Genomic DNA, 27,465 nt, shown 5'->3' with positions numbered 1-27,465 from the left:
GGCTAGATAAAGAATACCGCGAGGAGGGCTGGATTTATGGGTTACTCGGGCGCGGGGATGTTGAAATGTGGAACCCCGGGGGGGCTGGATTTTGGAGTCCTTGTGGGGTGATATGAGATCCCTGGGGAGAAGTGCTGGGTTTGGTTTTTGTGTCCTTGGGACAGGGGGGTGGATATGGGATCCCCAAAGCTGGCTAGGTTTCACATGGTGGGTGCTTTGGGGATACCACCCCCGAGATGTCACCCACCACTCTCCCCCTCTCCCCCTCCACCAGTGCCGACATCTCCCGGTGCTGATGCGCACACCGGGCCCGCGGCCCCCCCCGGCCCCCCCGGCCGCCCACGGTCCCCATGGCAACAGCAGCGCCAGCCGCCCGCCGCCCACCCGCGCCGGGGGGGCACCCCCCGCGCCCACCCACCTCCGGCTGGGGGGGACACCCGGCCCTAGGGCCACTGGTGGCCTGGAGGGCGACCTTTGTGTGTCCCCCGCACCAAAACCCAACTCCGCAATATGCTGCTCAAACTGGGGGGCTTCAAGGTGCCCTTGGGGAAAGCGGGGGGGGGTGATTTTGTCCCGCCCCGACCTCTCCCGGGCGTTTTGCTTAGGGAGAGGTTGGAGCCTGTAAGGGTTGTTTGGGGTGACATTGGTGTGGGAGGAGGGAGCTCCGTATTGGGGGGAATAGGGGGGATTCCCCGAGGTGGGGGGGGGGAAAAGACAGGGCATGGATGTGGGGTCTTTGAGCAGGTTATCTGGATATTTGGGGCTTTTTAGGGGGAGAATGTGGGTTTGGGGTCCTTTGGAGGGGATTGTGACATTCTCGGGAGGGGTCTGGATGTGAGTCCTGTTGCGGGGGGTGTGAATGTGAGTCAAGATTTGGGGTCCTTTGGGGGGACCCGTCAGAGGGAGTGTGGGCACAGGGCTATTTAGCGGGGAGTCCCGGGAAGGGGCGTTTGGATATGGGGCCTTTAGGGGTGGGAGCTTGGCATCCCACTCCTGGGGGTAATTTGGGATAAAGGGGCCCCGGGGTTGGGGGGTCTGGTTATGGGGCCCTTGTGGAGACAAGGGGGATCCCTCCGGCGTGCGGGGGCAGGTCCAAGGTGGGGGGTGCCCCGAGGAGGGGGTTGGGGGGGATCCCAAGCGTGGGGGGGTGGGGGGGGCGGCGGGGGCTGTCCCGGGCTGGAGCCTCCCCCGGCCCGGCGCCTCCCCCCGCCCCCCCGCGCCGGGCGGAGCCGGAGCCGAGCGGAGCCGGTGCCGGGGCGGCTCATTGCGGCGCGGCGCGGCGGCAGCATGGCCACCACCGTGCCCTGCACCCGTTTCACCGACGAGTACCAGCTCTACGAGGAGATCGGCAAGTAAGGGCGGCGGCCCCGGCCCCGGCCCCGGCCCCGGGGCGCGGCGGGGGCGGGGGGGCGCTGCCCGGGGCTCGGGAAGCCGCTCGGTGCAGACGTGACGCATCCCCCCCCCCCCCCTCCCCCCCGGGATGGGACACCCGGGACTGGCCCCCCCCCCGCCCCCCCCGGGACCGGCCCCCCCCCCCCCCAGCCCACCCCCCCCCCGGGACCGGCCCTGCCCAGCTCCCCCCCCCCCCCCCGGTACTGCCCTCCCCCCGGTATTGGCCCTGCCCCCCCACTGGCCCCCACCCCTTATACCGCCCCCCTCCTTGGGCCTTCCAGCCCTCCCCGGCGGCCCAGACCCCTCAGCTCCTCCGGGCCCCCCCTCCCCATAGCCCCCACTAGTTCCTGCAGCCCCCTTGTTCCCCAAGGTTTCCCCATCCTTATGGACCCTCACCTTTAGACTCCCCTGATCTGTCTTCATCCCCCCAGCCCTGGTCACCCCAGACCCCTCCTCCGTCCCTCCAGATCCCCTGCAGTCCCCAATCACCTGTCCCTAGAGACCCCCCACTCACTTCTTACAGCTGCCCTTGACCCTATGGTCAAGGCCCCTATGGACACTCCATCCTTACAGACCCCCCGATTCCTCCTCGACCCCCCAGTTTTCCCAGATTACCCCAGCATTCCTAATCCTGGCTCCTGCAGACCCCCTCAGTCCTTAAAACCCCCCTGCTCCAGTAGAACCCCCATTCTCACAGACCCCTCATCCCCATAGACCCTCCCTCATCCTTACAGACCTCCCCACCCCCTGGTCGTTATAGATGCCCTGGTCCTCCAGACCCCCCACCCCCCAAGCTCCTACAAACCCCCAGTCCCTCCAGTCCTTATAGTCCCCCTGGCCCTTCTGATCCCTTCACCTCCCTCAATCCTGATAGACTCCTCCATCCCTAGTCCTTACAGCTGCCCTATAGACACTCCCCATTCTCCAGACCATCCCTGAGTATTTATAAGCACCTGCTCCTTTTAGACATCCTCCCCTTTCAGGACCCCCTTGCCCCTCACCCTGATGGATCTCCCGTCCCCCCCGCATTTCCATAGACCCTCCCCCATCTCCATGGACCCCCCCCATCCATCTCCTCTCTGGTCCTTTTAGACCATACTCCCCCCATCCCCTATTAGACCCTTTTGGGCCTTATATAACTCCCCAAATCCACTCCCCCTTCGGGTCCTTACAGATTCCAGCCCTCTTGGGCCCACTGGGCCTTGAAGGCTTCCAGGTCCCCTCTGCTGCCCTGAATCCTTCCAAGCCCCTCAGCTGCACCCCCCTCATCATGACCCCCTCGAGTGGGTGTTGTGAGGAGCTGAAGAGGAGCTATTTCTGGGGGGGTTCATTTGCCCCCAGGGCTATAGGGGTTGCAGTACCCCCCCCATCCACGGGCAGGGATTGGTGGGGAGTAAAATGCGGGGAGGGAGGAGGGGGTCAGACCTTTTGTGAGGGGGGTTGCACCACCACCCCCCTAGACTGAGGGGACATTTTGCAGGGGTGGCTGTAGTCCCTTTGGGGGTACCAGTAGGGGAAACATGGTTCCAATCAGGGGCTGTTTTGTCCGTCTGCCCAAAATCCAGCCCATCCTGGTTGCCATGGCAACGTGGTCCTGTTTCCCCCTTTCCATCTCTCACTGTAGCCTGCCAGCCATCGTGCATGTGTCCCCCCCTTACCGGGGGGGGGGGAGGGAATATTGCTCTCGCCGGGGAGAAACTGAGGCATGGCTCGAGCCATGACAGTGTGTCCCCTCTCAGGGGCTAGCACCCACCACCGTGTCCCCTGTCCTGGGGCCATGTGGGGAAGGGAGGGGTCAGAGCCCCTTGGAACTCCCGCTTTTCACCTAGTGGTGAGAGGGTCTCCACTGTTCTGGCTAGCATGGGGCCCTTGGTGCCTGAGGACATGGGGACATGGGGCGGTGGCAGGAGGCAGCCAGGCCCTGCGCCCTTCCCAGGGCACATCCTACAGGGCACTCTCTCCACGGCAGGACTGGGGTGGTGCTGGTCTCAGCCATGTCCCCAGTCTGTTATGGGAATCTCCTCTGTGTGCCCTGACGCTGCCTTGACCCCCCCACAAGGGAGGGGCCTGTCAGGCAGGGAACAGGCAGGGGATGTGCAGGGACATGGGTCCGGGAAGGGGGACAGCTGCTGATGGCACTTGAAGAGGCTGCAGGTGTTTCTGCCTGGCGTGGGCACGACCATGCTTTTCTCATCTCTGTCCCTGTCCCTAGGGAGCTGGTGGCTGCCAGCTCCCTATGCCCACAGCTGGGTCGTGTGCCCACTGCTACCACCGCCACCACTGTCACTGCCGCTACCATCATCACCATCACCGCCGCCACCACCACGGCCACTGCTGCCATCCGGGCCACCCACTGTTCCCATGGCAACGAGCTGCCGGTGCTGGATCCTTCCCGCGACCCTCCCCCCACGATGATGCGTGGCACTAAGCCCCCCCTCCAGCCTCTTCCCCCCAGCCACCCCCTGTGCCCCCCCAGCACACCCACGGCAGGGGCCCAGCGTGGCAGGGCCCTCCCTCCCCACCCCCGTGTCAGGGTTCACCCCCCTGCTGCTGAGTCACTGTGGGTGCAGCCCCCTGACCTCGGGTGCTGAGTCATGGGTGGGAGCCATCCCCCACCCACCCCCCAAGGTGCTTTGGGGCGTGCTGAGCCTGTCCCTCCCCAGGGGAGCTTTCTCGGTCGTCCGGCGCTGCGTCAAGCTCTGCACTGGCCATGAGTACGCTGCTAAGATCATCAACACCAAAAAGCTCTCAGCCAGAGGTAGGAACCCTGGGACTCCCTGAGACCCCGCTGGCACTCGAGGGGATCACTCCCAGATATCCCTGGTACCGTGTGATAACCCCTGGTACCTATGGCACCTCTGATGCCCCTGGTGCCCCTGACAGCCGTGATACCTGTGGTGCCCATGACACCTGTGACAGCTGCCACCCCAGTGGTGCTGGTGACATCAGGTGCCAGTGGGGGGGACAGGGTGAATGCACCAGGAGGTGGGGTCTGGCCCTGCCTATCCCCATTATCCCCCTGCTGCCTCCCCTGGGGTCCCTCAGAACTTCATCTGTCCCTGAGGGGTGTCCTGCAGGTATGCAGGTGTAAGCAGATGGCAGGGGTGAGGGGGGTGTACGATGGTGTGTACGCACAGGTAGGAGCCCTGTGTATGCACATATGTGAGCTGTGTGTGCACAGGTGTGTGCAGTGTGTACATGGGGGTGTGTGATGGTGGGTATGTGAACACATGGGCAGTGGGGGGTACCTGAGTGTGTGTGCACAGTTTTGCGTTCATGGTGTTTGCTTATATGTGTGTTCATGGTGTGTGTGTGTGCACAGGTGTGTGTGTGTGTGTGTGTGTGTGTGTGCTTGGCGTGCACCCAGGTGCGAGCAGAGTGTGTGTCAGCAAGGCTGCAGGTAGGCACATATCAACAGTGTGTGTGTGTGTGCTTGCACGTGAGGGTGGGCACTGCTGTGTGTGCACATCTGTGGGCAGAGTGGGTGCCTGTGGGGTGAGCTGGGGTGTGCTCACAGCTCAGTAGTGGGGGTGTACAGGTGTTTGCAGCTGTGGGATGTGTGACAGTGCGCGGGGCTGTAGATGTTTAGGATGTGCACCTGGATCAGAGGCAGCATAGTGTGGCACAGGGGGTGTGTGTGTGTTCTGTGTGTGTACACGTGTGCGTCTGTGGCTATAGCTGTATGCACAGGTGTGAGCGGTGAGTGGAGCGGTGCACACGTGTGTGTGAACTGTGTGTGAGCTGTGTGCACCTGTGCACGTGTCTGTGTGCTGTTGTATGCAGACACGTCCAGAGGTGCAGCTGCACACAGAGGTACATGTGTGCACTCATGTAGTGGCTGTTGCAGACACACACGTGTAGAGTCACACACAGCTGCACAGATGTACACAGGAACCACCGTGCACAGGAGTACAGCTGCACACTCCACATCACATACAAACACAGGTACAGTGATGCACATGGGTGCAGCCACACACACGTGCACACCTGTGCACACAAGTACAACCACGGAGCTGTATGGCTGCACGGGTATTACACAGGTACAGCTGCACACGGGCACGCTCACGTGTGTGCACAACTGCAGGACAAAAGATACCCCTGCGCACCCATCACGCCTCCACACCCACACACCTGTATGCTCACGCACAGGTAGAGCCACAGGTGCTTGCAGACATGTGCACACCCATCTATACGTGTGTACAGGCATGCACAGCCTCACTCATGGGCACACACATGAGCATGCACACCTGCACAGGGTGTCCATGCCTGTATCCACATGCACACCCAACCCATGTGTGCATACGTACAAACCTGTACACGCTGGCACATGAGCACACCCAGACACATGCACACAAGCCCACAGGTACAACCCCCATCCCTGCCCCCAGTGCATACCTGCACACCCCACAGAGCCACATGCACTCCCACATGGGCATCTTTGGCTCCTCTTGCTGGGGTTGGCCTGGGGGCAGGTGATGGGGGAATGGGGGGTAGAGGGGACAGGGCAGATGTCCCCCTGACCACTGCCCCCCCAGACCACCAGAAGCTGGAGCGGGAGGCGCGTATCTGCCGGCTGCTCAAGCACTCCAACATCGGTGAGTGACTGAGGACACCGGGGAGGGGTCTCACCACTGTGGACCTGGTTGGGGCCACCGAGGGACACCCTGAATGACATCCTGGGGATACACTGGGTGTTCCTCTGGGGATGTATGGGGTCCCTCTGGATGCCACCTTTGGGTCACTGGGTGTGGGTGTGTGGGCTGCATGTGACACAGACACACATGTGTGTCAGAGGTAGTGGCTGGGGGAGGAGGAGGCCAGGGAGTACATGGGGGGCTGACACTGAGCCTGTCCCTGTCCCCATCTGGTCCCCACAGTGCGGCTCCACGACAGCATCTCTGAGGAGGGGTTTCATTACCTCGTCTTTGACCTGTGAGTGTGGTGGGAGGCTCTCAGAGCTTCAGGAGGGGCTCAGGGGATCCTGGGGGCTCAGGGTCTCAAGGTGATGTGGTGCCTGGCTGTTTTTCAGGGTGACGGGTGGAGAGCTCTTTGAGGACATCGTGGCACGGGAGTACTACAGTGAGGCTGATGCCAGGTGAGCCTTCACGCCCCCCACACCCCCCCTAAAGCGCTGGACACCCCCACCCACCTGTGCCCTGCACCCTGAGAAGCATGCAGGGATGGGGCAGCTCCAGCAAGGCAGGCAGGGGGGCACCCTGTGGGAGGGGGGGTGCACCCCCTCAGCCCCCACGTTGTTGTAACCCCTCCACTGGCCCCATCCTGCTGCTGGGTGGGGTGGGGCCCCCAGGTGGGGCCCCCCCCATATTCCACTTCCCACCCCATGCTCCCCTCTCTGCTGCTGAGTCCCGGCACTATCATGACCTGTGCTGGGGGGGTTGGTTGCAAATGGGGGGCCCCCAGGGCCCATCCTTTGCTGTCCCCAGCCCCCCAGTGCCCTGTGTGCCACTGTGTGCCCCTCCCCGTGGTCTCTGGGCTTTCACAACATTGTTTCTCCCCCTCTCTCGTTCCCCCCATCTCTGCCCCCCCGTCCCTGTCCCCCTTGTGCCCCTCACCTCCTCCATCCATTCCCCCCATCCCTCTGTCCCTCTCGTCTCCCATCACACGTTGCTCGGGCTCTGTGTGTGTCCGTGTCTCCATCTGTGTGTCCGTCTGTCCCACCGCTGCCCTCCACTTGCTGCACCCCCAGCCCTTGCCCTCTGTTTTGCCTCCTACACCCATCCTTGTCCCCAAGATGCCCCTTATCTTCCCATCCCCCTGTCCTGCCTTTTTCTCCCACCCCGTTACCCCAACCTGTCCCCACACCCTGACTGCCACTTCTTGCCTCCCACCCCTTTACCTCATCCCACCCCACCAACCTGGCCCCCCACTCCCACCCCCGTTACCTCATCCTGCCCCCTCCCACCCCCTCCATCCTGCACCCCTTCACCCCATCCTACCCCACTCCCACACCCTTTGCCCTATCCTGCCCCTGTATCCTGACCCCTCTCCTACCCCTAACCCTCCATCCTGCCCCCCGCCCCCGCCCCCCGTTCTGTTTTGCAGTCACTGTGTCCATGAGCTCTTTGCCCGCGTTCCTCCCACCCATCACTTTGCCCCTGAGCAGAGGGAGCCGCAGGTCAGTATCTGGGGGGGGCCGGGGGGGCCATTTCCCCCTCGCTGCCCCCACCCACCACTGCCCCCGCTTCCCGGCCCCCACCTCCGCTCGTCAGGACCCTGCTGTGGGGCTTTCTCCTCACTCTTTTTTTCTCCTTTATCCCCCTTTTTTGCACCCCCGTCACAGAGAGGTTACCCTCCTAATGCCCCTGCTCCCCCAGCTAGGCGGGGCCCCCTTTCACCCCCATTTCAGGCTCTCATCCCCTCGCTCTTTCCCTCTTTCTTTCTTGTCTTGTCTCCATCTGCGCCCCCCCCCACCCCCCCACTCTCTGTTCCCCCACTTCCCCCTTGAGTCCTGTCTGGGGGACCTGTCTGGGTGGCAGCAGGGATTGGGACTCCCATGGGGACAAAAGCACCATTGGGATGACCCCATGGCTCTGTGCCAAGGTTGGAGGTCACCTGGTAGGTGCTGAGGGGTGACCCCCAGGCAGTGACCCCTCAGGGATGAACCACCAGCCAGTGACCATCCGCCCCAGGATGACCCCCAGGTAGTGATCCCCCAAGGGATGATCCCACAGGTGTGACCCCTAGTCAGTAATCCTCTTGGAGTGAAAACCCTGGGATGACAAACCAGGGGTGACCCCCAAGGGATGACCCCCAGACAGTGATATGCCCCCAGGGGTGATGTCCCCCAGGAAGGAATGACACCCTCAGGGATGACCCCCCCTCAGGCTAGTGTCCCCTAGGCAATGACCCACTCCAGGTGGGATTCTCCCCAAGGGTAACCTCTCTGGGTGACCCCCCAGGTGGTAGTGATCCCTCAGGAGTCCCCCAGGGGTGATGCCCCAAGGGTGAACCCCCTGGCAGGGATACAGAGGGGTTGCCATGAACAGCACCCACAAATCCAAGGTCACCACTTGTTTTTGTCAGTTCCCCCCTGGGTGCAGTGAGGGACAGGGGGGCTGGTTTGGAGGTGCAGGTTGTGGACAGGGGTTGTGGGAGGTGGGGGAGCAGTGTGCCTCTGACCCCCCTCCATTTGCATGCAGCCACTGCATCCAGCAGATCCTGGAGGCTGTCCTGCACTGTCACCAGATGGGGGTGGTCCACAGAGACCTCAAGGTAAGTGCGTCCCCCCAACCCCCACTTGTTCCTCTGCCCCTCTCCCCCTGCCCAGTTCTTGGGGTCCCCACAACCTGGGTGTGGCCCTGGCTGGGTAGATTCTGGGGAATCACTGAGATCTTGCTGGGCTTGGGGGATCCCCTCAGCTCTGAGCACTCCCATCTACCTTTTCTGGGGATGCACATGTGTCCCCCAGTTGTGGCACTGTTCTGTGCTGCTGGGGGTTCTCACTGCAGCCCCCCAGTCACCATTGCCTCAGGAGTGTGAACTGGTGGGGATGGGGGCATGGGGGTGGGAGCAGCTGGAGCTTGCCTGGAAGTGTCAGGGCAGGACACGAGGGGATGCTGGGATAGGGGGGATGCTGGGATGAAGCCAACGAGACATGAGATATCCCTGAGCTGGCCCTGGGGCTGTGCCATCCGGCACCCTCAGCCATTGGCAGAGGGCACCCACAGCCACAGCCCCACAGCACAGAGCCCGCTGATGGGCAGGACCTGGTCAATGGCAGCAGTAAAGTCCCTCTAATTGCCCCATCCCTCCTCTCTCACCCACCCATGTCTGTGCCCGGTGCTGTCCATGCCTGGTGCTCCCTGTGCCCGGTGACCGCATAGCCGGAGAACCTGCTTCTGGCCAGCAAGTGCAAAGGGGCAGCAGTGAAGCTGGCGGACTTTGGCCTTGCCATCGAGGTGCAGGGGGATCAGCAGGCCTGGTTTGGTGAGTGCTGCTGCCCCCCCTGCCCACCATAGCCCCAGCCCCTGCCCACTGTGTCCTGCTCACCATGCCCCTGCGCTGTCTGCTGTGTCCCTCCGTGTCCACTGAATCCCTGCTCTATTCCTACTGCACCTGCTCTGTGCCCACCATGTCCACCCCTGCCCAGCACATCCTGCCCCATGTCTATGTCCCAGTCCTGTGCCCTGTCCTTGTTCCCTCCCATTGTGGCTCACCTGTCTGTCCTCACCCGTCTCTCTGTCCCTCCCAGGATTTGCCGGCACACCTGGCTACCTGTCCCCTGAGGTCCTGCGCAAGGAGGCCTATGGCAAACCCGTGGACATCTGGGCATGTGGTAAGAGCCAGTCCCTGCCCAGTCCCTGCCTGGTCCCTGCCCCTTCTCTGCCCCCATCCCAGACCTGGACCCAGTCCCAGTCCTGAACCATGCCCCATCCCTGCCAAATGCCTGCCCAATCCCATCCTAATCCCTGCCCCATCACTGCCTGGTCCTATTCTGATCCCATCCCACTCCCATTCTGTCACTTGCCAGGCTCCATTCTAGTATTCTCCCATGCCCATCCTAGTCTCACCCTCTTTGCCATCCCATTTCTGTGCTGGTCCCAGTTCCAGTTCCAGCTCTGACCCCATCCTGGGGCCATCCCGTGCCACATGTCCTGGCAGTGCCACACTGTTCCCTGTTCATGCTGGCAGCATAGAGGACAGGCCATGTTGGGAATAGCTGCTTTGTCATGGGGACACTGCAGGGCCGGAGGGAGCCAGGGGTGGTTTGGGGTACCTGCACTCTCCTAACCCCACTCTCCCTGGCTCAGGGGTCATCCTGTACATCCTGCTGGTGGGCTACCCGCCGTTCTGGGATGAGGACCAGCACAAACTCTACCAACAGATCAAGGCTGGGGCCTATGATGTAAGTCTCCGGTGCCCTGCGACGGCTGGCCCGTTGACTCTGGAACCTACTGAGGGATGCCACACCTAACCTTTGGCAGGCAGAGCCTGGGGGTGGCTCTGGGCCATGTCTTTGGTGGCTGGCTGGGGATATGTAGGAGTGGAGTGATACAGATACCATGGCACTGCCCCTCCACAGCTGTCACCCCCATGTCCCTGTGCTCCCCCAGTTCCCTTCACCTGAGTGGGACACAGTCACCCCCGAAGCAAAAAACCTCATCAATCAGATGCTGACCATCAACCCTGCCAAGCGCATCACAGCCCACGAGGCCCTCAAGCACCCGTGGGTCTGCGTAAGTGTGGAGTATCCCCCCAGTGCGTGTCACCTCTGTCCAGGGACCACTGGCACCTGGTGCTAACCCCACTGTCCCCTGCAGCAACGTTCTACCGTGGCCTCCATGATGCACAGGCAGGAGACAGTGGAGTGCTTGAAAAAGTTCAATGCCCGGAGGAAGCTCAAGGTGAGGGGGCTGGTGGGGGAGGTGTGGGCTGGGGACAGTGCTTATCCCCCCAGCACCACTCTGCCTCTCCATGGGCCTCTCCTGTGGGACCCTCCCCTGTCCACTGTAGGACCTCTGTCCTGCCTTCTGTGGGACATTCCCCTGTTTACTATGGTACCCCTGCCCTTCCCACTCTGGCAGCACCTGCACAGCCCATTCCTACCCCAGAACTCATCAGGGCCTTCCTGTGCCTTTCCATGGGGTATGGTCCCTTCCCACTGGGTGTTGCGGTCCCACTCTGCTGTGCCTGGTGCTCTGCTGCGGGCTTTGGTCCCATCCCAGTGACACACAGTGTGGCAGAGTCCCACCCTGTCCCTGCCCAGTATCTTGCCCCATGCCATAGCTGTAGCCTGCCCCCTCGTCCTGCAAACCCCTCTCCCAATTCCCTGTCCCATGGGCCATATCCTGTACCACCCCCATCCCATCACCCCATTCCTCCCCCTCTATCTCTCTCACCCCCATCACACCTCGCAATCCCGGGGCCCTATCCTGCCTGTCCCAGCCCAGCACCCTCTCCCCGTCTCACCCTTCCCCTCCCCACAGGGTGCCATCCTCACCACCATGTTGGCTACCAGGAACTTCTCAGGTAAGGGGGGGCTCCCACTGGCCGGGGGGGCCGGGGGCCGCAGCCCCCCCTCCATAGCCCCCCCCGGGCCGGTGCCCCCCTCTCTCTATCTTGCTATCTTTCTCTCTTTCTCCCCTCCCTTCCTTAACCCCCCCCCACCCATTTTTTCCCCATCGGTGAGGACGGGGCATGTGGTAGCCAAGGTGGGGGCAGGACGCGGCCCCCCCGCCCCACGCACACAGCAGCAGGTAGTGCCCGGTCCCCGTGTGTGTCCCCCCCCCCCACTCCGGTGGCTGGCGGGGGGGGCGACATGGGGAGGGGGACGGAACAGCACCAGCCACCCCAGGCCTGAGGCCAGGGTGATGGGCACCCCAAGAGTTCTTGTTGGGGGGGGGGAAGGTGGGGGTCCCGGCTGCAGCCCCTCCCCGCCCCCCCTAACAGGAGCTCTGCTCCCTCTCTCTCTTTCCCGCGGCCCGCAGTGGGCAGACAGACCACCGCTCCTCCCACCATGTCGGCGGCCGCTGCCGGGGCCCCCCTGGGGCTGGTGGAACAAGGTAGACGCGTCCGCAAAGGGCCCCCCCGGCCCCCCGGCCCCGCTTGGTCTCTGTGTGTCCCCAGATCCTTCATCTTCATGTCAACCTCTTCTTCCAACCATCCTCTTCCCTGCCTCCCACCTCCCAACGGGTTTCGGGTACCCTCCTCGGAAATTGGAGCGCATGCATGGCACCCCCCCCCGGCACTGCCCCCCCGGCAGCCCTCCAGCCTCTCCCCCTCCCCGCTGGCACCGAGCGATGCCGCTGTCCCCGCCGCTGTCATCCCGCAGCTGCCCCGGGGGGGTCTCTGAGTGCTCCACGCTGGCCCGGTGGCTCCTGGAGGGGGACACGCTGGTGGCATCCCCAGAGTCCACATCTCCGTCAACAGTGGGGAGCTGGGGGTGGGGGGATAATTTTAGGGTGTGTCCTCCCACTGCCCCCCTCATGCACACAGGGGGGGCACAGCGGTGCATGAAAGAGGGGGCAAACAGGCTGCATGTCCTGTGTCCCCCCGTGCCCCCCCTGCGTCCCCACCCCGCATGTGCCCCCCCGCATGTGTCTCCCCTCGGCACGTGCCCCCCCCAGCATGTGCCTCCCCACAGCTTCTGAGAGCTGCAGCCAGTGTTTGTGATGCTGCGAAACACTCGGCGGGTCTTAAACCATCCCCCACACAAAGGCACACCACTGGCCCCCCTGCCAGGGGTCCCCCTCTCCCGCCCCCTAATTTGGCTCTGGTTTAAGCCCCGACCTCTCAGCGCCCGCCTGCTTTCAGAGGAGGGACCGGGACCCTTGGGGACACCCTGCTAGGGACTCCTGAGGAGACATATGTCCACGAGGGAGGGATGTGTGGGTCATCTCCTCCTCCCAGCATCTGCCCACCCCCTCTTTTGGTGCTGATGGGTGCCACCCTGCTGTCACTGAACTCGTCACTGCACATCCCCCCTCAACTTGTGGTGCCAACCGGGGGAGGGGTCCCTCAGTGTGGAGGAATGACGAGGATGCTGGAGGTGACACCCCCTGCCCTCCACACCCCCAAAACCACTTGTGCCCCACCATGTCCCCATCACCCTCTATTGCCCTACTGGCCAGAGATCGTGGTAGCAGTGGCAGATGCTCATACCCGTGCCCGTCCTTGTCCCCCTCCAGGGAGACAGGGGGGGCACAGGCAGCTGTCCCCACCCCCTGTACTCAACTCATCTTTTTTATGTTCTTTTTTTTATGTTTTTCCCCTTTTCCTCTTTCCCCCCGACCCCGTTTCTCTCTTGCCCCCCCCACTCTTCTCTCTTGCTTTCCTCTCTGCATTTGTCCAAGGTAAGCCAGCCCTGCCCCCCCCCACGCGGGGGCCACCAGGATGGGGACCCTCTCAGGTTGGGGGCACCTCTTTCCCCCAGTCTGAGGACTTGCTGAGTTTGGGGACCCCTCCCTCCAAAATGGGGACACCCTGCCTGGATGGGGATCTCCACAGGTTAAGGACATCCCTCCCAGGATGGGGACAGCCCCCCAAGGTTGGGGACCTCCCTGAGTTGGGAACCTCCCACTACTATGGGGACACCACCAGGATGGGGATGGCCCCACAAGGTTGGGGAAACCCCTCTCTGGGTGGGAACGCTCTCTTCCCCCAGGACAGGGACCTTCCTGAGGTTGGGGGACACCTCCAGGTTGGGGACACCCCTCCCAGCATGGAGAACCCCCCAAAATGGGGATTCCCTAGGATGGGGACACTCCACCCAGCATGGGGACTCCCCCCAGTAAGGGAACACCCCCAGGATGGGGACAACCCTCCCAGCATGGGGACACCCTCAAAATGGAGACCCCCTTGGAATGGGGACACCCCTCCCCGCATGGGGACCACCCCTCTAAAATGGTGACCTCCCCCAGGATGGGGATACCACCTTCCTTGTGTGTTCCCCCTCTCCAACACTGGGGTGGGATCAGGTTGGGTGGCCGGGAAAGGTCTGGATTTCTAGGGACACGCAGTGTCCCTTGTGCTGGGGGGGCGCACTGACACTGTCTCCCCCCGCAGCAGCTAAGAGCTTACTGAACAAGAAGGCGGACGGTGTGAAGGTGAGGGTCCAGAGGGGCTGGGCAGGGGGGGCAGGTGGGCCGCTTCCCCCCCATGCCACTGAGACCCTTCCATCTCTTCCCTCCAGCCCCAGACCAACAGCACCAAAGGCAGTGCTGGCGTCACCAGCCCCAAGGGGACCCTCCCGCCCACCGCTCTGGTAGGTGCCCCCTACCCTGCACCCCCTAGGTCCCACATCCCATCGGATCCATCCCACCAGCCCATCCCATCCATCGTCATGCGCGCCCCTGACCGGCTGTTCCTGGGGCTGCTGGGGAGGGGAGTGTCCCAAGGATGGAAAGGGGTGTGCAGGACATGGGCACAAAGTGACCCCCCTGGACAGACAAGGTAGGTGAAGGGTGCAGGCATGTGGACAGCCCCTGTCTCCCTCAGCCATGGGGACAGTGGCATGGGTGCAGGACACAGTCGTGTCCCACCACAGGGACAAGGTAGGTCCAGGACATGGACACAGAGATGTTCCTGCCATGGGGACAGTAAGGTGGGTGTAGGATGTGGGCATGAGGATGTCCTGTGACTGAGGCGGGTACAGGACATGAGTATGGGGGTGCCCCACCATGGGAACAAGGTAGGTGCCCCATAATGGAGACAAGCCACAGGCAGGAGGGTCCTGGTGATACGGATGGTGAGTTGCATGAAGGGTTGGGGGACGGGGACACCCTGCCATGCCAGTGGCAAGGGAAATGCAGGGTCACAAGGATGAGGCTGCTGACTGTGACCTCACAGGTGAGGTAAGTGCAGGATCCAGACACAGGACTGCCCAGCTGGCACAGGGAGTGCAGGACACAAGTAAAGGTGTGGCTGTCTGGAACAGCAGGTGCAGGATGTGGGTGCAGGGGTGCCCGTTGTGACCTTCATGGCACAGGGGATGCAGTACAAGGGCAGGGGCATGGCACCATGAGGGCAGGATACAGGCAGGATGATGCCCAGCTGGCACAGAGTGCTGTGCACTGGGGAAGATGTGCCTGGCTGGTCAGTGAGTGCAGGATATGGAGAAAGGGGTGCCCACCCCACACAGTGAGGGTGGGATGCAGGCAGTGGGAAGCTGTGGATGGGGTTGCTTGGGATGTGGGCACTGGGATGGTCAGGGTCCAGACACAGGGACGGTTGGGATGCAAGCCAAGGGATGCTTGGGATGCAGGCAGTGCAGTGGCTGGGATGCAGACAGTGGTATAGTTGGGATGCAGGCTGCAGGATGGTTTGGATTCAGGCACAGGGAGGCCCAGGATGCTCAGATGCACGGTGAGTGGAGCCCCTGGGCACCGGGATGCAGGACAGGGGCATGGAGCTGCCCTCCAGCCCAGCCCATCCTTTTGGCCTCACTGCGTCTCTCCCCCAGCTCTGTCCACCTCTTTCTCCCCTTTTTTCCCTCTCCATGTCTGTGAATTAAACCATTTGGCTTTGCTGGACTAATGACTTTCTGCTTCTCTCCCCCCTCTCTATCCCCTTCCCAAATCCGGTCTGGGTCTCTCCTCACCCCTGTCCACGTGCTGCTCAATCCGTCGTTCCCCCTCGTTGTCCCCTCCGGGCTCTCGCTTCCCCCACCCCCGCCTCTGTCTCTCTCCCTTCTCCCGTAGGAGCCTCAAACTACTGTAATTCATAACCCCCCGGACGGCACCAAGGTATCGCTGCCCCTGCTTTCCACCTCCATCCTCCCCCCAGCATCAGCCATGTCTCGGGGGGGTGGTGACGTGGATGAGGAGTGCACATGGGGCGTGGTGACAGCAGGGTACCCCCATGGCGTCCAGCATCATTGGGGTCCTGCCAAGCCCTGGTTGGGCTTGTCCCCCCTCCCCATTCCCCCGGGGCCAGGTCTGACCCCCCTGTTTGTGTCTCCCCCCCACCGCCTCCGTCCCGCGAGCAGGAGTCCTCCGACAGCACCAACACCACCATTGAGGACGAGGACACCAAAGGTGACGGGCGCAGGGGGCGTGGCGGCAGGGTTGCACTGGGAGGGAGCTGGGGTGCACTGGTGTGGTGCTAGGATGCATTGGGTTGCACTGGAATGGCACTGGGATGCACTGAGAAGGTGTTGGAATGCACTGGGATGGTGCTAGGATGGCACCAGTATGCATTGAGGTGCACTGGAATGGTACTGGGATGAATTGGGATGGCACTATGATGGACAGTTGTGGAATGCACTAGGATGGCAGCAGGATGCACTGGGATGCACTGGGAGTGTGCTAGAATGCACTGGGCTGGAGCTGGGATGTGCTGGGATGTCACTAAGATGCACTAGCGTGCACTGGGATGGCACTGGCATAGCACCAGAATGCATTTGGTTCACTGGGATGCACTGGAGCAGCACTGAAATACACTGGGATGGAGCTGGGATGGCACCAGGATGCATTGGGGTACACTGGAATGGCACTAGGATACGCTGGGACTGTGATGGGGATGCACTGGGATGCCACTGGAATATACTGGGATGGCACCAGGATCCGTTGGGGTGGCGCTAGGACACAGGAAGTGTGCTGGAGTGCATTGGAATAGAGCTGGAATGCATTGGGTTAGCACTAGGATGCCTTGGATTGCACGGGAATTGCACTGGGATGAACTGGGGTGGAGCTAGTATGGCACCAAGATGCAGTTGGTGCACTGTGATGTGCTGGAGCAGCAATGGAATGCACTGGGTGAGATTTGGGATAGCAACAGGATATGTTGGGATGGCGCTGGGATAGTGCTAGGATTCTCTGGGGTACACTGGAATGGCACAGGGATGGCAGCAGTACACACTGGGGTTGTACTGGGACATTTTTGGGGGGCACTGGGAGAATGTTCAAATGCACTGGAATGGATCTGGAGTGTGCTAGGCTGGAGATGGACTGACACTAGGATTCATTGAGATTGCACCAGGATGCACTGGGAGCACACTGGGATGCACTGGGAGGGTACTAGCATGCGTTGGGGTGCACTTGGATGGAAATTGTATAGATTGGGACACGCATGGAATGGCAACTGGGGTACATTGAAAAGGCGTTGAGGTGGAACTGGGATGCACTGCAATGATACTGGGACACAGTGGGATGGTACCAAGAGGCACTCTGGGTAGAGCTGGGCTGTACTGGGATGTATTGAAATGCCCTGGAATAGCAGTGAGACACAGTTTGTTGGCACTAAGACGTAGTGTGAAGTCACTGGCACAAACTGGAGTGTACTGATACACTCTGGAGTAGTGCTGGGTCATACTGGGATGGAAATGGGCTGTGTTGGAATGCACAGGAGTGACACTGGGATCCACTAGGAGGGCATAGGAGTGACAATGAGATGCACTGGGACAAACTGGGGTATAGTGGAGTGGTACTGAGGATTGGAACTTATTAGGATGACAAAAGAATGGACTGGGGAGCGCTGGGATATGGTAGAATGGTGCTAAGATTAATTGAGATGCACTGGAGTGGCAGTGGGATGCACTGGATGGAATTGAGGATACTGGAATGCACTAGAATGGTACTGCAATTAACTGGAATGGTACTGGGATGTATTTGGATACACTGGAATAATACTGGGACACAGAAGCTTGGCACAGAGATGCAGTGAGATATTACTGGGGTGCATCAGGGCAAACTTCAGTGTACTGGTATGCTCTGGAATAGCACTGGGAGATACTGGGATGAAACTGGGCTAGGTTGGAATGCACCGAAGTGGCACTGGGATGCACTAGGATTGAAACTGAGGTGACTGGGATGGCATCAGGATGAAATGAGTGGGATGTGGTATGCTGGAATGATACTGGAACACACTGGAATTGCACTGGCACACACTGGAATTCAACAGCATGATGCTGGGATGCACTGGGATGGAACTGGGATGAACTGGAATATACTAGAAGGGCACTGGGACACAGTAGGTTGGCACTGGATTGCACTGAAGTGCAGTGGGACGGCCCTGAGATGTATTGGTGTAAACTGGGGTATATTGGGATGCCCTGGAATGGTACTGGATCACCCTGGGATGTGACTGAGATGTAGTGGAATGGCACTGGAATGGCACTAAAGTGTACTGGGCTGTCACTGGAATGCAGTTGGATTGCACTAGGCTGGAACTGGGGTGTACTGTAATGCACTGGGCTGGCACTGGGATGCATCGGAGGACACTGGAGCAGCTCTGGGATGCACTAGGATTGCACTGGGATGTATCGGGATGCACTTGCATGGAACTGGGAGGGTACTGAGATGCACTGGAATGGCACTGGGACACAGTGGGCTGGCACTGAGAAACACTGGTATGGAACTGGCTGTTTTGGGATGTGCTAGAATGGCACTGGGATATACTGGGACTTGCAGGAGTAACATTAGGATGCACTTGAAACTCCTGGGACATGCTGAGCAGGCACTGGGATGCTTGAGCATGCTGGGAGGGCACTGGATGGCACTGAGACATGCAGGGGTGGCACTGGACTAGCAATGAAACATGCTGAGAGGATTCTATGAATACTGGTGTGGCAGAACTGTGGGGGTCCTGGGAGCACAGTGGTGCCTATCTGTCCCCAAGGGCCTTCTGTCCCCAAGGGGTGTCTGTCTGTCCCCATGGTATCTGTGTCTGTCCTCAAGGTCCCTGTGTCTGTCCCTGTGGTCTGGCTGTCTGCCCTCATGGTTGGTCTGTCTGTCCCCAAGGTCCCTGTGTTTGTCCCCATGGTCCATCCCCATGGTCTGTCTGTCTGTACCCAAGGTTCTTCTTCCCCCAAGATCTGTCTTTCTGTCCCTGTGTCCATCCCCATGCCTCCCCTTCATGTCCCACGTCCATCCCAACATCCTGTCCGCCCACCCCCACGGTGTCACCGGGGGGCTGGGGCGGTGGCGGTGACAGTGACGTGCCCCCAGCCCGCAAGCAGGAGATCATCAAGATCACGGAGCAGCTCATCGAGGCCGTCAACAACGGGGACTTCGAGGCCTACGCGTGAGTGGGGTGGGGCCGGGTGGGGCTGGGACAGGTGGGGTGGGGCCAGGCGGGGCCACTCTCACCTGCTGCCTGCAGGAAGATCTGCGATCCGGGGCTCACCTCCTTTGAGCCCGAGGCACTGGGCAACCTGGTGGAGGGGATGGACTTCCACCGCTTCTACTTTGAAAACTGTGAGTACCCGACCTGCCTGTGCCCACCTGGCCACCTTGCCCGGCCTGCCCATCTTCTCCGTGTCCCAGCCCAACCCGATCCATCCGGTGTCCCCGCCTGTCCCCCGTCTCTTGCCCACTGCCTGCCCATCCTGGCCCCCTCGCCTCCCCTGCTGGGCCATCCGTCCGCTGCGCTGCCCTTGTGCCTGCCCCTTCCCCTTCCAGTTCCTCCCCCGTTCCCTGCCCCGTCCGCCCGTGCGCGTTCCCTGCCCGTGCCAGCCGCGCTGATCTCGGCCGCCCCGCAGTGCTCTCCAAGAACAACAAGCCCATCCACACGACCATCCTGAACCCACACGTGCACGTCATCGGGGAGGACGCGGCCTGCATCGCCTACATCCGCCTCACCCAGTACATCGACGCGCAGGGCCGGCCCCGCACCAGCCAGTCCGAGGAGACCCGCGTGTGGCACCGCCGCGACGGCAAGTGGCAGAACGTCCACTTCCACGGCTCGGGGGCCCCCGTCGCCCCGCTGCAGTGAAGGTGAGGGTGGGCTTGGGGCTCGGGGTGTGGGGAGCCCCAGTTGTGGCTCACCAGGGTGTCCCCACAGAGCTTGCGGTGGCTGTCCTGGTTCCAGCCCGATGGAGACGGCGATGGGAGCCGAGGCGGCAGCCGGAGCTGCGGCCCCCCGAAGCACGCGTCCGCATGCCTGTCCCCCCTACCCTGGCCCCTGCTCCCCCCTCCAGTGCCTGTGTTTGCAGAAAACAAAAAGAAAAAAAAAAAAAAAAAAGCCAAAACAATGAAAACAAAAACAAAAAAAAAAAAAAGGAAAAAAAAAAAGAAAAAAATAAAAGGGGAAAACTCCACCCCAATCCCAAACCCACCCACACCCCCAAACCTAACCCAGCCGCTCGGCCACAGGCGAGGGCGCTGGGGGGCTCAGCCCCCCCCCTCGGCCCGTCTCTGCTGGGGGGGAAGGGGGGTCCCAGCCCCCCTCCCGGCTGTGCTCGTGGCGTGTTGCTGTCGCTGGTGGTGGATGTTGTTCTTTGGGCTCTGCTTTGCTCTGTCCTGCCCCAGCCCCTGTACATAGAGAGAGCTATTTATTTTTTAATTCCCACGGGGGTCCCCAGCAATGGGGGGCTGCCAGGGGGGTGAGTGAGGTTGGGGGGGGACACACACAGACTCTCTCCCCTTCTCCCCAGTCCAGTGCCTCCCCTGGGAATGCTGCCTATGGGGGCCTGAGGCTTATCCTGGGCACTGCTGCGCAGGGAACACGGTGGGTGCCTTTGGGAGGGTCCACCAGTCACACCCCCGTGTCCCCACCCTGCTGATCCCTACCCCAGCACCCCATGTCACAGGTGCCAGCTCCAGGAGCTGGCAGGTTTTGGCAAGGGGGATGTGGGTGCCATGGCAGAGGGCAGCTGGGGGGTGTTGGGATTTGGGGTGGTGGGCTCAGGACGATCCAGCCAGCACTGACGCAGCATTGAAAGCACTTTAGACTAAGAGAATGGGTCTCTTAGGGGGCACAGGCTGCTCTGCCGGGGACTCCCCAGCACAGGGGCACCGGCAGCACATCCTGCACCCCCCCTCCCATGGCCAGCGCTCGGGTGGACTCCATCACCCCCAACCCCCCCATCCCTGGGGAGGCATCACTCCACTCCCAGGCACTCCCCACGCAATTCCCCAGGGCATCCCCACCATGCTGAGGGCTGGTTTTGGCTGGGGGGGAGGGGGCGGGATGGGCGGGGGATATTAATTATTTTTTAATTATTCTGATGATTTCTCTGCATGCCCTTTGCGCGGGAGCAACCCTCGGGCGCTAACGCTGTATGTCGAGGAGCTGAGCTGTTCCTGTCCCATGAATGCTGGTGGATCGTTGCCAAATTTTTCTCTTTCCTCCCCTTTTCTCTCATTCTTTTTCTGTCTCCCCCTCCCCAGCATATCCCCCCCCATGCCCCTCCCCCCAAAAAAACCCTTTGTCTTTTCTTTCTGAGCCTTGTAAGTGTAAAAGATGACTCTGATTTCGTTTTTGTCTCGGGAAAACTGCAAATAAATTATGAGGAAAAACTAATGATCATTAAAGTAAGAGGTAGAGAGGGAAGGCCAAGTGCATCCGTCCCTGCCAGAGTGCCCAGGACATGTCCATCTGAAACCTCACCCCAGGACGCCACAGAGAGGGAACAGGGCTTCAACTGCCAAAGACAACTTTATCCCCCTGGCCAGCGCGGCCAAGGCATGGAAACAACCAGAGCACCATGCGGTACAGCCCAAGCTCAACTTTTCCCTTCCCAAGGAGAGGAGGAGGCAGTGAGGGCTGCTGGGCCTGCAGGTGCTGAGCCCCCCAACCCTTGCTGGTAGGGGCAGGGGCTCTGAGATGCAGGGCAGGCTGGTGAGCTCCCCCCGTCCCCCAGACCAGGACACAGCTCCAGGCTCACCAGCGTGGAGAGAAGCTGCCCAGGGAGGCAGTGAGCACTCCCCACCCAACAAACCTCTTGTTCCCTTCCCCCTTCTCCCACCCCCCCAGCTCACCCTTAGGACACAAATACATAAAAAGCCCCGCAGCCCCTGGGATGGCAGCAGGGGGCTCTGCCTGCCCCCTCAGCCCCCTGGACAGCAGTGGGGGGCTCCTCCTGGGGGGGTGTGAAGGCAGGGGAGTGCATGGCTGGGTGCCCCCCGGTCCAAGCTGTCCCAGGAACAGTGAGGATGGGGGGGGTCTTCGGTGTGGACCTCCCCCCATGGGTGCCAGCCCGGTTCCAGCCTTGGTGTCCCCTTAAGGTGGACAACAGTCACATCAGCCCAGGGGGCTGAGGACCCCTGGCCCAGCCCCAGGAACACCCCTAGGGTGGCTATGGAGGGGGGTTGAGGGCTGGTAGTCCGGAGGTGGAGACCTCGGGCTCCACGTCACATAATTTCACAGCAGGAATTCTGCTTTCGGGCCTAAGAAGAAAAGGAAAGCCATCTGTAAAGCTCCCCAAGGGTTTGGGGGTCCCACACAACCCCTCTCCTGCCGGAGGAGGCCAGCATAGCACAAAGGCTGATGACCTGGATGCTCCTCTCCTTTTGGCCAGACCTGGTGCCAGGAACTGGGATGGGCATCACCTCCCACCCATGGCAGGGTGCAGGACACCCCCAGTGAGGGTCAGGGGGGCTCTGCAGCTGGAATTGCAGCACCCAGGCTCTCTCCAAGCCCAAAGCTTCAGCAACAGGGGTGATTCCTCCCTGGGACCCAGAGCTGTGCCCCAGCATTCATCCATTGGGGGTGACCCCCCAAGGATGACGTTCCACCCATCCCCAGCCCCCTCAAGGAGGGGTTGGCCCACCACACCCACCGTTTTGTAGAAGGCTTTGGATTGTGCCCCCAGCACCTCCGATTTAGAGACCAGGTCATCCAGCTTCTCCCCACGCTCCAGCAGCGACTCCATAGTGTTGTGCTGCCAGAGAAACACGTGCTGAGCTCCAGGACCAGCCCCACACCACTCTGTGGCAGGAGATGGAGGTGCCACCCTCCTTCATCCCACCTTCTTACAACCCCCCCAGCTCTGCAGCCCCAAGGGAGAGGGGAAGATCATTTTGGCTGGGGGCAGGAGCAGCAGAGTTCCCATGGGCTCACCATACATAAAGGAGAGCGGCATTTGAGGAGGGGTCAGAGCCCTGGTGCTTGTATCTGGCCAGCTGGGAAAAGCCCAAGGAGAAAAAATGGGGGAAGCGAAAAAGGGGAAGAGAAAAAGAAGGTCCCACACCAGGGAGGTCTCTGGGGAATGGCCTGGGGTGAGTCTACCCTTCCCCACAACGTGCCCCCAGGATTGTGCAGGCAGAAGCAGCTGGCTGCAGCCCTGCAGCCTCACCAGGATGATTTTGGTCTCGTCCAGCTCTGCCTGCACTCGGGTCATCGGGTCAGCATCCCGGGGATTCTGGGGAGAAACAACGTGGCATTGGCACCAGCACAGGGACACCAGGGTCCCAGCATGGGTCAGTGCTGTCCATCTCCCCTGCCATTGTCAGGGCTGCAGGGAACACCTCTGTCCTGCTGCCCTCCAGGGTCCCAGAGGTCTGTACCTGGTATTTGCTGAGGTATCCATCCAAGGCAGAGTAGCTGATGGTGGCAGGTGACCCTGAGGGCCAGTCCATCCTGCTGACCTGTCTGGAGAACTCATCCAGCACCTGCCAGGTGTGGAAGCAGCAGTTACCATCCAGGAGCACAGCTGTGGGGCCACAGGAGCACAGGGCTGGGTGCTGTGTCCAGTTCTGGGCCCCTCATGGTAAGAAGGACATTGAGGGGCTGGAGCATGTACAGAGGCAGGGAGCTGGGGAAGGGACTGGAGCCCCAGGAACGTCTGAGGGAGCTGGGAAAGGGGCTCAGCCTGGAGGAAAGGAGGCTCAGGGGGGAACTTCTGGCTCCAAACAACTCCCTGACAGGAGGGGACAGCCGGGGGGATCGGGCTCTGCTCCCAGGGAACAGGGACAGGAGGAGAGGGAATGACCTCAAGCTGTGCCATGGGAGGTTGAGGTTGGATATTGAGGAAATTTTGCCATAGAAAGGGTTGTCCAGCCCCGACACAGGCTGCCCAGGGCAGTGGTGGAATGCCCACCCCTGGAAGCATTCAAAAAAACATGTGAACATGGCACTTGGGGTCATGGTTTAGAGGTGGCCTTGGCCATGCTCGGGGAATGGTTGGACTTGATGGTCTTGGAGGGCTTTTCCAACCAAAACAATTCCATGAGAGGTGCTCCTGCCCTCTGACCACCTTGGTGACCCTCCCCCTCCCCTTCCATCCCTTTTGAATAAGCTGAGGGCAGAGACATGAACAGTCTTGGCAAACAAGGACCAGTGATGCCCAGGCCGAGGTGGCCAGCCCCGACTGTCCAAAGGTGCTGCATGTGCCAGAGCAGAGAGACTGGAGGAGCCCCCCGGAGCAGCTCCCAGCATGCACCCTCACCTTGTCCAGCAAGGTGAAACAAACCCTCTGTGGATATTCATTGTCTGCAATCACCACTCCAGCCAGCCCATCATTCCGGACATACACATGGCACAGGTACTCTGGGGAGAAAATTCCTGTCAGAGAGGCAGCAAAGGTCCCGAGCCTTCTCCTGCACCCTCCACCCTCCATCCATCCCCCACAGTTTCCCCCCTCCCCCAAACCACCCTGGAAAGTGTCATCAGCACCTGCATTTTCATTACTTCATTAGGAAAGTAGGAAAGGCTTAAAATTTGGGGCTCAGCCCCAAATTGTGCTGTGGCAGGGGCTCACAATCATGCCACACAGTGTGGGACATGAAACTGCCATCCCACAGTAGTCAGAGGTAAATAAAAACCAGTGGCAGAAGAGCTCAGCTTGATTTTAACTAACTTTAATTAATAACAAGGCTGGGGTATCATTAAAGAGGCTCCAGCAGCCAATCCAGGCTGCAACCCACGTGTCCTGCGGCTCAGGAGGCATGTGAAGGACAGGGAGTCTGGAATGAGGTGAGGATTTGGGATATAGAGCCTGGACTTGCATGGCAAAGCTGGCACAGCCACTCTGCAGGGGCTGGGGGGGGCTGCAACCCAGGGGGTCCCAAGGGAGCCATGGAGAGAGCTCCCTGCAGAACCTCTGCTGCACAGGGCTGGGCTCACACCCGGCCCAGCAGCTCCTGCCATCAGCGCTGCTCACCCGGGCGCTGCGTTTGGTTTCCCAGGAGTGGGGTCAGGGGAAGTGGCCGTGTGGGTGGGTCTCACCTTGCTCCTTGACCGAGGCTCTGCTGCCCAGCGCTGAGCGCTCCGCGATCAGCTGGCTCGTGAACATCATGAACTCCTGCACACTGCGGGGACACAGCACCACATCAGGGGGCAGCGCTGGGAAAACCAGCCTTGATCCCCCAGGCACCCACTGTGAGTCAAAGTTAAAGAATATCCTTAACTTGCTCTGAGTTTGGAAAACATTCCTGAACCCAGGCTCAGGCCTATCCCTGCTTCATCAGAGAGGGAGCACGGACACCTTCCCCCCAAGCTGAGGGATCTGCTGCCAGCCACATCTTCCCACCATCATCCCAGGGTTTCATATATATGATGGAAAAAACATTTAAGATCACCGAGTCCAACCATGTGTCAGTTAGATCCCAGTATATATCTTCTTCAAGGACAGCTCTTCCACTGGGAATACTGCTTTTATTTCCCAGTATTCTGGAAGAAACTGCCCACTCAATACTTCACTCTGCCTTCCTGACCCTGCCAAATTCTTGGCAAATGTTCAGCAGACATGAGGCACTGGCACAGCCCAGCCCAGTGCTCCTGCCCAGCAGGTTCCACAGCTCCCAGGAGCCACAGCCCTCATTATCCCAGATCCAACCCTTCAACCCAGCTCTCTGGGAACTCCAAACTTCAGCTAAACACACCTCAGACATCACACCTGGGCTAAGCTCCTGTAGGCCCCCTGTGAATAAGACTGGGACAAGCATCCTGAGAACAGCCGCACGACTGACGTGTACAGACCACCCCCTCTCCAAACCTCACTGCTCTTCCCAAAATCCCAGACTTTCTTTAAGCAGAGACACAGCCTGCTGTGGCAGAAGCCCACAGCATAACCACACAGGGGATTTTCTTGGGATTTGGGAAGAGCTGCAGCTACAGAGTGTTTTTGGATTGGAGCTGACGTCACACGCTGGCACTGCTCTGCATCCCACTCACACATTTGGCTAAGAAAGAGCTTTTTAAGATAGTCTTACATCAGTCTCTACCCCTGGAATTACAGAACCAAATGTGCCTGAAGCTCCATAAAACCTTGGCATGGAAGTTTTGGGTCCCAGAGGAATTTCTTGACTCCTTTACCATTTGAAGCAGGCGTTGGGAACAACTTACTCCACAGCATGTTCCTGCTTTGCTTTACAGCTTCAAGAGGTTCTCAGAAGCTGCTGAGAGCTCCCTGATCTCTGTGTGCCCAGAGTGGGGAGTGGAACACAGGGAGCCTGAGCATCTGGGGCTCAGTGAGCTCACCTGAAGCCGTTGGAATAACCTGAGCAGGGTTTTACGGGCTGGGAAGGGCTTCAAATGAGTCCAAACAGTCCACGGGCACCAGGATCCAGGCGAGTCCTGTGAGCCTGGCACAGACAGGCCTCCCCTTGCCCCACCCGAGAGGGAAGAGCTGACCCCACTCCCGGGGCATTCTCTGTGCCATGATTTCATCGCCTTGGATGCACTGGAGGATTTGTGTAGTCAGCCCTGACCTACTGCTGGCTGAGGCTCCAGGAGTTTCACTCCATTCCTGAGGCTGATCCATCACTCCAAGTGCTGCAGCAGGTCACAGCTCCCCAGGGAGTAGCTCCTGGGGTATTTTCTTTCAGGAAAAGTCTTTCCTGCTGCCTCAGTGGGGCAGAAAATCTCCCAAAAGCTTCTGCTTGCCCTCCCCAAGGTCCTGCCTGAGCCACATGCCAGCCTACAGCACACAGGAGCAACTGCCCCCCAGAGGCTCCAGCTGCCTGGTACCCACCTGGATCTCTGAAAGAAGTTGAAGGTGGACACATCATAGGCAGCTTTGAGCAAATGCACTTTTGGGTCACCTTTGTAAAGGACACTTAGACTGTAGAGCCTCATCGTGGTGGCTCCGTGGGCCTGTGGGAAAGGAAGGGCTGGGGCTGAGGCCATGACAGGGCTACGACACCCTCGGGCCCTCCCCTGTGCCTGGGGCTCCCCCCAAAGCCTCCTTCTGTCCTTTAAATGCCATCCCAGTCAGCCAGAAACCCCCTCACCCCGGCCCCCGCCCAGCCTAGCCAACCCCTGCCCTCAGCTGTCCCAGTAAAACCCAGTATAACCCAGTATAACCCAGTAAAACCCAGCCCCTCCACCCAGTGTAACGCAGACACTGCTCAGCACAGCCCACCCACTACAGCCCAGCCCTCGGCCCGAGGAACTGCAGCCAGCCCGGTCCCGCCTTCTCTTGTACAGCCTGGTTCCCCCGTAATGACCCGGTACAGCCCCCGGTACAGCCCACAGCCCCCGGTACAGCCCCCGGTACAGCCCTCAGCCCCCCGGTACAGCCCACAGACCCCGGTACAGCCCCCAGTACAGCCCTCAGCCCCCGGTACCGACTCTGCGGTCGCGGCTCAACGCGGGCGGCGGCCGACGGGGCGATGGCCACAACCCGGAAGTGGAACACAGCGACCGGAAGTGCCCCGGTGGCGGATGCTGCCACGGGACTCCTGCTGCCCTGCGCACGCGCCAATCTGGCTCCGCCCCTCAGCATTCTGACCAATCAGCGCAGCACTTGGAGCCGTGAGGCGGTCCCCGTTCCTCAGGGCGGCCAGCAGGGGGCGCTGTGCCTGTGGGGGCCCTCGCTGTGGGGAGAGACCCCTCTGTGGGGAGTGAGACCCCTGTGTGTGGGGTGAGACCCCTGTGTGGGGTGAGACCCCTCTGTGTGGGGTGAGACCCTTCTGTGTGGGGAGTGAGACCCCTCTGTGGGGAGTGAGACCC

The 27,465-nt window shown here is 60.8% G+C and overlaps 2 protein-coding genes across 18 annotated transcripts; one reads left to right on the top strand and one right to left on the bottom strand.

The window, feature by feature from the left end:
- Window positions 1–1,202: 1,202 nt before the first annotated feature.
- On the top strand, window positions 1,203–19,797 carry CAMK2B (calcium/calmodulin dependent protein kinase II beta). Of its 15 annotated transcripts, XM_058859168.1 has the most exons (22): window positions 1,209–1,352; window positions 4,056–4,150; window positions 5,928–5,987; window positions 6,270–6,324; window positions 6,422–6,471; window positions 7,456–7,528; window positions 8,553–8,625; window positions 9,237–9,339; window positions 9,605–9,688; window positions 10,164–10,258; window positions 10,467–10,589; window positions 10,674–10,757; window positions 11,340–11,382; window positions 11,841–11,915; window positions 13,918–13,958; window positions 14,045–14,116; window positions 15,552–15,596; window positions 15,839–15,887; window positions 18,798–18,873; window positions 18,952–19,046; window positions 19,331–19,565; window positions 19,633–19,797. In XM_058859168.1, the coding sequence occupies exons 1-21, from the start codon at window positions 1,288–1,290 to the stop codon at window positions 19,561–19,563; spliced, it is 1,689 nt and encodes a 562-aa protein (XP_058715151.1). In that variant the 5' UTR covers window positions 1,209–1,287; the 3' UTR covers window positions 19,564–19,565; window positions 19,633–19,797. The 15 variants fall into 15 exon arrangements, with proteins under 15 accessions (XP_058715147.1, XP_058715146.1, XP_058715149.1 ...); XM_058859173.1 differs by lacking the exon at window positions 7,456–7,528 and having other exon boundaries at window positions 6,422–6,487; window positions 13,921–13,958; XM_058859172.1 differs by lacking the exon at window positions 7,456–7,528 and having other exon boundaries at window positions 6,422–6,487.
- Window positions 19,798–19,808: 11 nt separating this feature from the next.
- On the bottom strand, window positions 19,809–27,202 carry YKT6 (YKT6 v-SNARE homolog). Of its 3 annotated transcripts, none has more exons than XM_058859182.1 (8): window positions 27,085–27,141; window positions 26,486–26,607; window positions 24,739–24,821; window positions 23,960–24,060; window positions 23,079–23,183; window positions 22,868–22,933; window positions 22,352–22,453; window positions 19,809–21,959 (listed from the first exon to the last, which is right to left on the bottom strand). In XM_058859182.1, exons 2-8 carry the CDS (start codon window positions 26,587–26,589, stop codon window positions 21,924–21,926), a joined length of 597 nt encoding a protein of 198 aa, XP_058715165.1. In that variant the 5' UTR covers window positions 26,590–26,607; window positions 27,085–27,141; the 3' UTR covers window positions 19,809–21,923. The 3 variants fall into 3 exon arrangements, with proteins under 3 accessions (XP_058715165.1, XP_058715163.1, XP_058715164.1); XM_058859181.1 differs by having other exon boundaries at window positions 19,810–21,959; window positions 27,081–27,202; XM_058859180.1 differs by lacking the exon at window positions 27,085–27,141 and having other exon boundaries at window positions 26,486–26,738.
- Between the last annotated feature and the right edge of the window lie 263 nt (window positions 27,203–27,465).

This window comes from Poecile atricapillus, chromosome 29, assembly GCF_030490865.1.
Source record: "Poecile atricapillus isolate bPoeAtr1 chromosome 29, bPoeAtr1.hap1, whole genome shotgun sequence".
Classification (NCBI taxonomy): Eukaryota; Metazoa; Chordata; class Aves; order Passeriformes; family Paridae; genus Poecile; species Poecile atricapillus.
Note: the sequence above shows the minus strand (reverse complement) of the source record. Positions and strands in the feature narration are given on the sequence as shown.